General features: G+C 33.2%; 2 protein-coding genes across 3 annotated transcripts; one reads left to right on the plus strand and one right to left on the minus strand.

The window, feature by feature from the left end:
• The first annotated feature begins 1,988 nt into the window (after positions 1-1,988).
• Positions 1,989-6,181, plus strand: LOC136413668 (BTB/POZ domain-containing adapter for CUL3-mediated RhoA degradation protein 3). The gene is made up of 5 exons (XM_066397358.1): positions 1,989-2,303; positions 3,282-3,487; positions 3,572-3,826; positions 3,878-4,094; positions 4,783-6,181. Exons 1-5 carry the CDS (start codon positions 2,120-2,122, stop codon positions 4,791-4,793), a joined length of 873 nt encoding a protein of 290 aa, XP_066253455.1. The 5' UTR covers positions 1,989-2,119; the 3' UTR covers positions 4,794-6,181.
• Positions 6,182-6,593: 412 nt separating this feature from the next.
• Positions 6,594-10,510, minus strand: LOC136413667 (uncharacterized). 2 transcript variants are annotated; one of them, XM_066397356.1, is made up of 8 exons: positions 10,295-10,510; positions 9,909-10,038; positions 8,920-9,305; positions 8,821-8,862; positions 8,501-8,652; positions 8,201-8,367; positions 7,965-8,145; positions 6,594-7,900 (listed from the first exon to the last, which is right to left on the minus strand). In XM_066397356.1, the coding sequence occupies exons 1-8, from the start codon at positions 10,369-10,371 to the stop codon at positions 7,698-7,700; spliced, it is 1,338 nt and encodes a 445-aa protein (XP_066253453.1). In that variant the 5' UTR covers positions 10,372-10,510; the 3' UTR covers positions 6,594-7,697. The 2 variants fall into 2 exon arrangements, with proteins under 2 accessions (XP_066253453.1, XP_066253454.1); XM_066397357.1 differs by having other exon boundaries at positions 9,909-10,078.
• Positions 10,511-12,916: the final 2,406 nt, after the last annotated feature.

A 12,916-nucleotide genomic window follows, 5' to 3' on the forward strand; every position in this document is an offset into this window, starting at 1 on the left:
CGAAAAGTAAAATGTTTTGTCTTTGACGATACATCTTTTCATTCCCAGTTATGATAAAAGCACTTTCTGTGACTTATTACAAAAAGTAAACTGTTTCTCAACATCAAAGGCTTCTGAAAAATATCATTATATACAGGGTGATTCACAGCTTATGTATAAAATTTTAGGGGTAGCTGTGTCATGAAAAACTAAGTCGATTTTGTAAGAAATTTTTTTGGAAAATCCTTAAAATTTTTTCGGAAAAAATTGTTAAAGTTTAACCATTGTATAATTGGACAACTGTAACGTTTTAAGTATAAAAGAAAAACAAAGTTACAGTTTTCTTTATCAAAACTGGTCCCTAAATGGGTTTCATTTAAATACTAGTTACATAATGAAAAAAAATATTTTCGTTTGATAACTTAGTTTACAAACGGAACCGCTAACAATAACGGTCACTGTGGTTTTGCAAATACCTAGCGCAGCTTATATATTTTCAAATATACATAAACCATTTCTTTACAATTCCCTTATCGCATAGCAAAATTAGAAAAATCATATCTAAAACTCATAGGAAATATTATTTTATGTAGCTCGTGATGCATGACCACACCTTGCGCGTCTCGTAAGATCTCACTCACTACAGAAAATTATACATTTTCCGACGAGTCACAAAAATAGTTATTATGTGAGTTGCATAACAAAAGCTGATCTTTTGAGCCTCTAAGACCATGGGGCCCTAAACAATTAAAATGCAAAATATAACCAACAGAATAACCATAGGGGACACATCAATCATCTTATGCCACAAGGGATTACATAGAGGGCCAGCTAAAATCGTGACGTGAGTAGAAGGGAATTTACATAAAAAATCCATTAGCTAAGTTTTATACCAGTTTATACATTCACAGTGCATCTCTTGTTTGGACTTCCTTTCCTTTACCAGCATCCATCCATCCTGATGGATTATTTTGTCAAATCTTCAAAAGTATCCAAAGGTATACAGGGTGGTCAAAAGTGTTTTCTACATAACATTAACAGACAACAGAACTTTTTAAATTCATACAAAAAGTTCATATAAACATAAAGGGTGTCCAACTTTTAAAAAATCAATTTTTTCTTTAAGCCGATAGAGTTCATGGTATTTATTTACCTCAAATTTGGAATATAGCTAACCTTTTAGGGCCTAGATCTTTAGATATACCAATTGATTGCGAAAATCTATACTGTTATGTTTTAGCAACTTTATTACTTTTTTAATTAATTATTTTTATTTTAATTAATTATTATTGTTTAATGATGCGTTCCTTAAAAGCTTAGCTATATTTCAAATTTAAGATAAATATTTCATACACTCTGGAAACTATAAAGAAATAATTTTAAAAATTTTAAATTCGACACCCTATATATCACATCATCAGGACATTACTGATCAGATGAAATTATATAAACAGTTCGAACCAGTTTACGTGTTCGCGTTTGTGTGTAAGTCATAGGAAACGAATGTAGACAATGTAGATATATATTTCTCGAGATTTTGTAAAAGCTAAGATGATCGGAAATTACTATAAAAATTAGTTTTTAATACTCCAAAGTAGTTTTTTTATAAATATGTAATTAAACCATAGAAATGATATTTAATATACATAGAAGATCTTGAGAGTTTGTGGACGAATAAATCAAAATTATTATTGGGCACATGCATTAACTGCTTTTTGGTCTAACAAATTTATTTAATAAACAGTTGGTAATTTGATTTTACGAAAAATTGGAGGCTTAAAAGGCCAGCTTTTCAACGTAGTACACTTTACCGGTTAGTTCAGGTTAGTCCAACAGGAAAACGTAACCGCTGCTATAAAGCGAGGCAACGTTGCTCTTCCTTGCATGTGCTCATTACATAATGCACTGACAGACTATCCTTGTCTCTTTAATACATTAATGCAAAGAAGAACGCAATATGCCTACTTTTCGATTGTAACCACCAACATAACCTTAAATATAAACGTCAAGTAAAATACCAAACTTCCCTTTGAGTCATTTTCCCTTTAACTTTTACTAAAACAAATCGCGTTTAAAGGGCTTATTTTGCCAGTTTAAACGTTATCTTCGCTCTTTTAAATCCTTCAAAACGTCCGTTTATATGATCGAAACTGAATCGAGCGGGATGTCTGGCAAGACGACGATAAAGGGTAACCCTTCTCAGTACGTGAAATTGAACGTAGGAGGATCATTGCATTACACTACTATTGGGACCCTTACCAAACATGATACTATGCTTAGGGCTATGTTTAGTGGGCGGATGGAAGTGTTGTCGGATTCAGATGGTAAGAACATCCCAGTGATTGTGGTTTGAGTATTTGAATCTGAAAGTACTGCTTACATAAACACACTCACCACTAAGGTAAAACAGTTTTTGGGCAAAATGGATCCTTAATCTGTTAAACACCTACTAACAGTAAATTGCCAGTTACTAAATGTGTGTATTGACTACACAAAACAGGAAGTCAACAATTTTACTTCTATAACAGGACAAGTTGCCTAAATTGACAAAAATGGTTCTTTTACTTTGAGGTTTTTGAAAATCTATTATTAATATGTACATTATTAAGATTAGATATTAAGATATATAATTCTAAGCACAATAGCGAATAATGTTACAGTGCTTCCATTTAGAATATTGTAACTTTGTGTCATGTGGCTTTTCTGAAAAACAGTATAATATATTGATAAATTGATCCTACAATAACTTTAGCTTTTATACAACAACTTTTGTATTTAACATTATTTAATAAAGTTAAACTCTGACTGAGCTAAGGATAAGGTAAAATGCAGCCAAGCACGCTGTGAAAATAGTGGAAAATACTAGTTACTTAATAATTTAATAACCAACAAAATCATAATAGGTACCCTCGAATCACCTTACCTACTACATACCATAAATTAGCAAATTTTAGTTATTGTAGGCACATAATGTTCCTTGAAAAATCACAGTTACAAATCATACACCTACCTAGACTGATATATGTAAAAACAATTTTTAAAAAATTGCTGTGCCACATAATGCTAAGTCAATTCTATAGTATTTTGGGATAAACTTGAAAATTTGAACTTGTTTATGTGCATAGCAAGTGTTAATTTTAAAAGTTTAAATTGAATCAATTTGATTTAAAAATTAACCAACTGAAAAATAAAGATCAAGTTTTTTGTCAGTTAGTTGTAAACATACAGATATACATTTCTCTTGAATGCTGCTAAAAGCCTCATCTTTCACGCATAAGCTTAGGTTTTCTCCTTTAATTTAGGTTGGATCCTCATTGACCGATGTGGTAAACACTTTGGGACAATTCTAAACTTCCTTAGAGATGGTAGTGTATCTCTGCCTGAATCAAGCAGGGAAATAGCAGAACTGTTAGCTGAAGCTAAGTATTATTGTATAGAAGAGTTGGCAGAATCATGCAACAAAGCTTTGCAAAAAAAGGAGAGAGGTGAACATGAGCCCATATGTATGGTAGGTCCAAATCCTTAACCATTTCTGGAATATTTCCTATTTTTTTTGTGTAAAAAAAAATTAGTACCACAATTTAATACATAGGTGCCTCTGATCACTTCTTTAAAAGAGGAAGAAACTTTGATCAGTTCCAACTCATCGAAACCAGCAATAAAACTCCTAATCAACCGCCATAATAACAAATACTCTTACACTTCTACATCTGATGACAATTTATTGAAAAATATTGAACTTTTTGACAAACTCTCACTTTGGTACAGCAACAGGGTAATGTTCCTGAAGGACGTCATTAGTACTGGAGAGATTTGCTGTTGGATTTTTTATGGGCATGGAAAAAAGGTATGAAATAGCCCTATAATTTTCAATTCCCAAGACCAACTTGCATATTAGGTATCAGAAGTTTGTTGCACTTCAATTGTGTATGCAACTGACAAGAAACACACAAAAGTAGAGTGTCCAGAAGCTCGAATTTACGAGGAGACTCTAAACATTCTCCTATATGAGAATCGCAACGCACCGAATCAAGAGCTCATGCAAGCCACTTCGACTCGAGCTGCTGTGAGTGGCATGTCCTCGTACACGAGTGATGAGGAGGAGGAACGCTCAGGTATTGAACGCTTGAGATCAAATAAAGGTAGCTGATTTATTAGGAAAAGCCGGTCATTGTCAAGAACTAAGTATTGCAAAGTGCCGAGTTTATAAAGAGTTCTTGAGGGTTTATTTAGTACCTGTGTTTTGTATTATAAGTTTTTATTATTGATCAAGGGTGATATATTATAATATTTTCTTATACAGGGAGGTTTTTAATACCAATTGAACACCAAATTTTATATCGTCTTTTCATTGAACTCAAAGTATTTTTAATTCACTAATTCCTTTCACAGGAATTATCTATAAAAAGAAACTTTAAGCCCGTTGTAATCTATGTCTTGTTGCTGCGGCATGCATTTGTCTTGATGTTAATCGTTGTATTTCAATGTGTCCTTCCTAAAGAGATTGTTACTGTAGTCTGTGAATAGCATTCTTGACTTTTCTTTGTTATTAAGGCGATCAAACCAAGAGGTATTCAAATAAGTAATTTTTTATGGTTTTAATAAAAATTCTATTTGAAATAAAAATATAATCTCAAGAAATGTCTACTTTTATTTGGTTATTCTAGTCGTCTTTTATATCCCATAAAAGTGATCTATTATTTATCCGTATGCCACTTGCACTTGATAAATAAATGTAGACATTTCTCATGACTTTGGGAGATCGCCTTCGATTTAACGTCCCGATGTTATATGGTGTTTCAGCGATAAACTGAGTACGGCTCTCGGTTTCCACCCATTATCACCACCACTACCCCCGCCTACCACCACCACCACCCATAACCGCCCACCCCTCGACCGTTCGCTCGGCCGCCGCCGCTTTTTTGCCGTTCATGTCTTGCGTTTTGCGTTGTTGGTTTCCTCGTCGCATGTTCTCCCCTGCCACCCGCCACCGTAACGCATAATTGGGGTATGTAGCTGATTTATGCCGTGGTGTCGCATATAACAAAAACTTCCTTATGGGGGTTTTCAATTTTTGCATGATAGTTTTCACGGATATACTGATTTTAGCCGGTCTCAAGTAACCAGAACTGCAAGGGTTTGTTTTCAGAGAATATACCTAGAACTATTTTCGTGCGATTTTTGTTTCGTATTGTTTGTAACTTCGGAAAACCATATTTTTGACTGAATACAGAAAAAATATGAAATTCCTCAAAATATACGTTACAAATAAAATCTAGATTCTTATCCGAAAAAAACATTAAAGACAGTGGAAGCCTGAAAGACATCTTCAATGGCTGAATATAAAGTTACTAAAAAATCAAATAAAAACACTTGTGAGTAATAAGCACAATTTTTCCCTAAACTGTTTAATTGTTAATGTGGATATCAGTTACTTCACTTTGTGATGTGATGTCAAGATGTTTGTATTTTTAAAGGAAAAGTGTCAATCGCATTAACGCCCGAAACTTATTTGATTCTCATTAAATCTCATATTTGTTTTTTAGGTGTTTTAGCTGCTTTATGCTATAAATAAATGTTTGTTGTAACTCATTGTATTTTATTCAGGGTAATCCAATCAATAAATCTTTTTAGGTAAGTCATAAATACAATGGTACACATAATTATTAATCAATTGTTATTAATAAGAGTATTTACTATACAAAGATAATATTACCGAACATATATTTATCATAAGAAAGTCACTTAGCTAAACGTCCGAATAATCCTTGATAACTCAACGGCATATGTTGCCACACACACCCGCTACAAACAGCCAAAGCAGCAATTTTATTTGCTTAGTATCAGGGGATAAGAATGAGCATAAGTAAACGACGTAACCATTAATACACCATTTGGCTTTTGCACATGATACCGCGACTGAGTGAACTTTCCATGAAAAGTATATTTTCGGTGATATGATAGAGAGATCTTTTAGAGATTTTTAGATGTATTGAAGTTTATTTATGTCGCCCATAGAACTGAGAAAGAAAAGAAGTAGGGCCTTATAAAATGCAAGCATTAGTGTATAAAATATCCTCAAAAGAACAAAGATCAGTGTGTTACTAGTTTTTGTCATGATTACTTTATTTATTTAGTTTTATTATTATACCTACAACTGGTTGTATGTTTTGCCTAATAAAGGCGACTCTGTGATGTTCAATGGTGTTTTAATTCTCATAAATTTTTCCTTAGTGAAACTTCGCAAGAACACATAACAAATACTATCAAAGTAATATATTTAAAAATTAATACGATTTTTTACATCTGTTTGTAATTTACACTACACCTATTATTTGTCTAATCTACATTTTTTGGCATGGACATTTTGCGCTTTGGTAAAAATCTCATTTTTAAACTGATTTGGCAATAAATCCCACAGTGCTTTACTATACTTTTCGTCGGCGACTGTATATTCTCGCATAAAAACTTTATTTCTCACAACGTCAGTAAAACTTTATCTTAGGGGAAAATTTTAAATTATGTAACGTCTAACAAGGGCTAAGAAACGTAACATTTAATTTTTTTTAATTTAAACTGTTCACTAATGCTACTTTCTTTTGATAAAAAAAAAATACAAAACTCAACTTCCTTTAAATTTACTCGACTTACCTGACTTAACGCACTAGTTAAATATAATCATTACTCACTTTACAAATCAACACCTTTAACGTGTTTTAATTTTCTTACAAAACTATCACCACGTTCCACCTATGACCACTAATTTATTAGACACGTTTGTCGATGTGTTTGTTTTTGAGATATATAAAAAATAAATTAGCTTAAATGTACACGTAGATTTTCCTTCTAAATGTGTTTTATTTTAAGGGGTTTAGTTTATTAAATACAAGTTTAGAATCTCATCATTCTCTGTTCCACCTGAAAAATGTTTAGAATGGAAAAGAATTGAACTGCTTGAGGTTTTTAGCAGATATTTCGTTTCATAAGCGTATTATAAATATGTCAAAAATGAAGGCAAAAATTGCAGGGTTTTTAAATTTCTCTCTGTTCATCCTGCCTGTAACTCCCGTGGTCTTAATTTCACAATACGTACAACTCTGATGAACTCATTGGAGCAAAAATTTGTGGGAGATTTTTTTAAGTCTCCGTTAAATGGGAAATGAGTCTCTTCCCCTATGGCAACACGCGGTTAAACTTCTTCTGATATTCTAGACTGATCGTTCGACGTTCCAGATGTCAACTAAACTAAATACTGGCCGTGTGTGAACAGAGCTTAACTCTTGCAAGAATGAAACGCAATACAAGAGCTTTTAAAGTCTTCATCTGTACTCCGAAGGCTCCCTGATTGATGTAACATCTACTCGTCTATAATCGTAACTACTCAATTCAATAATATGAAAAATCTCTTCTAAAGCTACCTCAGACGTACCATTATTATCACACATACTAAAAATAGCGCCTTAACTAATGACGATTTAGTAATCAAATTAATTGTAAGACTGAAAAAATCTTTGGTAAAAGTCCCATCTTATCAGGAACTAATAATTTTTTTCTTTGGATTTCTAGGTGATTTATGCTTCTGCAATTAGATCAGTGATTCTGTTCTATATTAGAGAGCAAGAAAAAATTCACTTACCAACTTATGATACTTACTAAATAAACACCCGAGATCTTAAAAATAGACAAATGACTTGTACGGATTCAAACCTTACAGCAAACTAATCACTGAAAGAGTTTATTGTAGAGTTGTGTCTAGTCTTTCTACTACCCTCTTCCAGGTCTGCTTTAGGGTTAATACTTTGGCTTAGTGCGATTGTTTTAGGGAAATCTATTGTTGCGTAACTTTTTCTGCGCAAAGCGGGGCTATCTTGCAGGGTTGTCGCTGTTGCGTTGTTGACGATGGGTTTTGGTGGGGTCTCACCTTATATTTTCAAAGTTTTGAATCATATTTTAAAATAAATATAAAACTTGCTTTTGAAACTTACCTGTATGACCGTTGAGGTAATTCCCATTCTCATTTCTAATAGCGCCCAAATCTAACTCTGCATAATTAACTTCTCTCACAACACCAAATTCCGTCGTTGGCGTGCATGGAACGCTATTACTCATATACATTTGTACGATTTCACTGTTGCTTGGTAAGTTGGTAACTGCGTTTGATTGTTGCTGTAAATGCTCAAAAAATTGCCACTAATTACTTCATCTTAAGAACTAAATTTACCTGCAATAGCTGCAAACTTTCAACATCCCTAGTATCAATATTGGCATAACAATGGACTTCTTCACTCAACTCTCTATGATATTCCCTATTCTCTACAAAACTGTCTTGACTTAGGCTATTCACAATCTCTTTGGTATCGACGTTCATGTAAACATGGCAAGTAGAATCTAAAATTTATTGAAGTATGGGGAATTTATTAGTACTAAGTCTATTCAATAAGGTTCAAAATGGACAAGAAAAAATCTAAAGATGAAAATAATAATTATTTATTTAAATGCATTAAAAAGTGTCGTGTCTTACCATCTCCACAACCTAAATTGGCATAATTCGGAAGTCCAACCCCATTCTCCATTACCGGATTAATTTGTTTGTTGTTATTGTGTTCCAATGGAGAGACAGCAGTTATTGTAGGAGGTGGTGAAATTGTGGTTGGACTTAATTGCCCCCCATTACTAAAATATTCAATTACTTTAAAACTTAAAGCCTCCTAGTTGCAAAAAATTGAATAAATTTAGTGAATTTTGTCCTAATTCCTAATTTGAAGTTGGTATATTTTGACCAATTTTTAAGGACAAATTCAAAGACTTTATACCCAAAATTTATACTTTTTTTATTCCTACCTAGAAACAGAGCCTGGTCTACTTAGCACTCTGGTATGCGACCTATTTAAACCAAAATAATCAATACTGAAAGTGAGTTATTAACCCCCAAATTATTACCGAGTCACAATAGGTTGTACAGGATTCAAATGCCCCCCCTCTGTAAAATGAGCATCGGGCCGCCTCTGCACTGGCCCAATAGAGGAACTTAGGACGGAAGAATCAACATTGTTGTGATTCAAATTGTGCACCACATGATTATCACCACTAATCAAATTCGAATTGTCTTGGAAGCCGCCTATAATATGCTGTTGCACTAAATTGAATAGTTGCTCTGCCTTTCTACATTTGAAAGCATAGTATCCCGGGCCGGTAGGGCTTCTTCTACCACACTCTATACTGAAGACATCTGTGTCAATGTCCCAGCCATATTTTCTTAAAGATCGTAGAGGCCATTTTATGGGGTTTTTGCCTTTTTGATGAAGAATCAGTTCAGTGTCTGTTACCTAAAGCAAATGTGTGTTTAAATTGCTAAATTGTTAATGAGAACATTTTATTATTTTTGAGCCAAATGACTCACCAAAATTCTAAAAACTATGGAGATATTAGGTAGTTCATCATAATAAAAATCTTTATGTTTAAATTTTATATGAAAATGTTAAATATAAGCCTTCTAAGGTTTTACCCAAATATTTGCAAAGAAGCATTGTTTGTGCAGGGTTATTTATAATAAGACCTTAACATTTTGTATATAAAAGCAAAGGCTCTTTCAGATTGTTTTGTTACAAAATGTACTAAAAGCCACTAAGTCAATGTACTGGCAACTTTCTTAGAAGATAATTTCCATTGAAACCACAAAACCCAATTTTTGTTTTTAAAGGATATGATATGGATATTCTCTTCTCATCTCTTCATAAAATTGCTAAGACTTTGAACTATTCACACCTTAAAAGATCTACTTAAAAAACATGAAAAATTGCAAGCTATCATTCATTAATATAATTTTCTGAGAAAAGCTTGATAAACCTTCATATATCATTGAGAATGAGAATTTTCTTATTCAATAATAGTGGGAAAACTAATAAATAGATAAGTTCTAGCAGACTTACTTCCAATTTCCCTCTGCTAACAGGTCTTCCTCGATCATTAACATTTATCACATGAAAAATATTTGGATGTGTGTCATTGATGTCTGGCTTGCTGTTCACACAGCCCATTTTCTGGCTCAGGATTTGCTTCCTTGTTTTGAATTGCAAAGGCTCAATTAACCAAGGCAAATCTGCGTTATAATTGAATAATATATTTTGAAGATGAGACAGGTTTCAATAATTTCTTTGGGAACCCTTTGTTATGAATGAAAAACAATAGTCTTAGTCATTCATGGAATCATTAATAAATTAAGCATAGCATGGGTTAATTTGAACTTTATATTTCATTTGAATATAAGGAAAGTAAACAAAAAGCTCAAGGTTAATCCGTTCCCCTTCAACCCTACCTTGAAATTACTGATTTTTCCCAGGGATGTACATTCCAAATATTTGTTAGCTCAGAACTTGTGCGTAAATCTCGCATAGGCCGTGATGTATACTACATTTTCTCTTTGCAAACATTGTGTAGAAGCTGGATTTTAATAGCGAGAAATGCTTTTTTGTTTAATTAAAATAGAAATCAACAAAAATCTTCCAAAAATGGTAATGCGTATCTTAAATTAAAAGTGTCAATGTGAAATATAGTGTCAATTTGGACATTTATACGTCAAAAACGGCTGGTCGTCACAGGAGAGAAGTTTGTATTAGGTGAATGAGTGAGGAGAATTTTTAGGTACACGACAGGATCGTTACAATAATCTCAAAATGCTTATATTAAAAAAAGAAATGTTTAGTTAACCTTTTTTCACTTATTAACATTTATTAAAACGCATCGCTATAGGATTATTAATGAATCTCGGAAAGCTACACAAAGCGGCCAGTGGATCAATCTCCCAGTCTCAAACATTTGGCTTTATTACAAACACTTTCGTCTTGAAAGTCAAAAGTCCCTTAACAGTCATCTCTAGCAGGTAGTGTTGGAAAAAACCTCGTCTAATACACGAAACACTAATGATTCTGCATTTTTAATGCAAAATAATATATATTTTTTCATTTCTCCACTTTTTCTTTGAATTCCATAACGCTTCAGAGCCAAGTTTTACCAGAGAAAAGCATTTTATTCGATTGTTTTCATTTACACATTAAACATCCTATGAAACTATTCAAATAGCGGACATCAGCTTAAAAATATCCTAATTTACCTACGGGCAAATAGCCCCCTCATCTGTATCTCCATCTACAGATCTACTGGTGGTTATCTCTCAGTAGCATCGATAATTTATGTTGTTAATCTCGGATGTTCGAGTCATTAATCAAGGCTCGTAATCTTCATATCTATTACCTATAGAAAATCAAAGGCATACCATTCATATTTTGTTATATTAACATCAAGAAAGTCTCTAATAAACTCTGTATATTGGTATAGGCGCAAGAGATCCGTATATATATGTATGTACATAGATACCATCACTATTTCTACCAATTTCTAAAGTGAAGTTGTTTTTTTTGGTCACTATTTGGTTATCTGCATGCTGCTGTCTTTACGAAGAACAATAAGTTTTATGGGACCCTTTTTACATTATAAGATAACCATAGACGCAACTTTGTAACAAAATTAGAGAAAAATTGATTAGGCTACCTCTATTATAATACATTCCATATATTCAGCCAGGTAGTTAAGAAACGCCACTGGCGGTTGCTTCAAAATCAAAATCTGACCAGTAGTATAATTAGTCACTCCATTGCGATCTGATTAACATAACAACAAAGAACCCATTTGGGTACGTCGATGGGAACCGTACCGGCACCACACCTTTAAGGAGATGCGAGATTGATGGTATAGAACTTACTGTCGATGTACTTTCAATACTAAACCGATTGATCAATTATCAAAAATCTTGCTTTACTTGTGTTCCTTTTTTATTTTTTTATTTGAAGCGTATTCCGTTTTTGTTCCTGTTTTGTTGCGCGCCTATACAAAAAGTGTGTTCAATTTCCGCCAATATAGAACTAAAACCAATTATGTCCCTTATGAATTCGCAAAAAGCTCACATCAATTAAAAAGTACATTTTTGGACCTTTGAATCCGGCTCGAGCCAAACGAACGGATATTAAGCCTGATCGCTTTTAATGAGCTGTTTGCGTGTTTTCCATTTTACAGGGTGATCGTCCGCTAAATTCCGGATGATCATTCCTAAACTGTCCTGTGACATGGAAATCAGTTAAGAGTTAAATCTTCAATTAAGTTTTAATAATACTACCCATCAATACTTATTATAATTACGCCTTACTTGCAATGGGTGATAAAATTTCAAATGCAATTTAGAAATCACGAACGCGTTACTTCTAATTTCACCCTGTACATATAAAAGTTATAGAATCCAGATCAATAATGTATGAGTCCATTAATTATTTATGATTGATTCTTCATTACGAACGAACGCCGCCGTTGCTGGTGAGGCTCATTTTAATAATAAAATGAGCAGGAGTAAAGATGGATCAGGTGGTTCTTTGGTCGTGCAAGGTACGTCAGTGATGTAGAAAAACGGAACCTGCAATTACCAGGAATTCTTTAAAGATGTTCTGACCACCCGTCATATAAGGTACAATTTGTAATATTATGCTATTCTGTATAATGAGGATTCAGATGTGATGGTGTATAGTTTTGCAGATAGGTAAGTATGGCAATGTGTTCCAAAAATAGTTAGTGGGAATAGCATATAAGAACGAAAAATGCGCCCAAAATTTTAATTGGATATGTTGAAATTTGGCGACTCTGCCGCCGAACGAAAACAAAACCTCTAGAACTTTAAAACCTTCTAGGCGTATCAGTATTGAGGCGTTTGCGAAGTCATTAGGTTTACACAAGTTTTGATAACTTGTGTGAAGGTTTCTCGTCCCTGTAATAGCAGATAGAACATAATTGAACTTTACCTAATTCTCAAGAAAAATGCATCCCCATGTTAATACACTTACTCAATATTATATAGTTTGAATTTTAACGTTTACCCACACAATTGAAACGTTTA

This window comes from Euwallacea similis, chromosome 14 (assembly GCF_039881205.1).
Source record: "Euwallacea similis isolate ESF13 chromosome 14, ESF131.1, whole genome shotgun sequence".
Taxonomy (NCBI): domain Eukaryota; kingdom Metazoa; phylum Arthropoda; class Insecta; order Coleoptera; family Curculionidae; genus Euwallacea; species Euwallacea similis.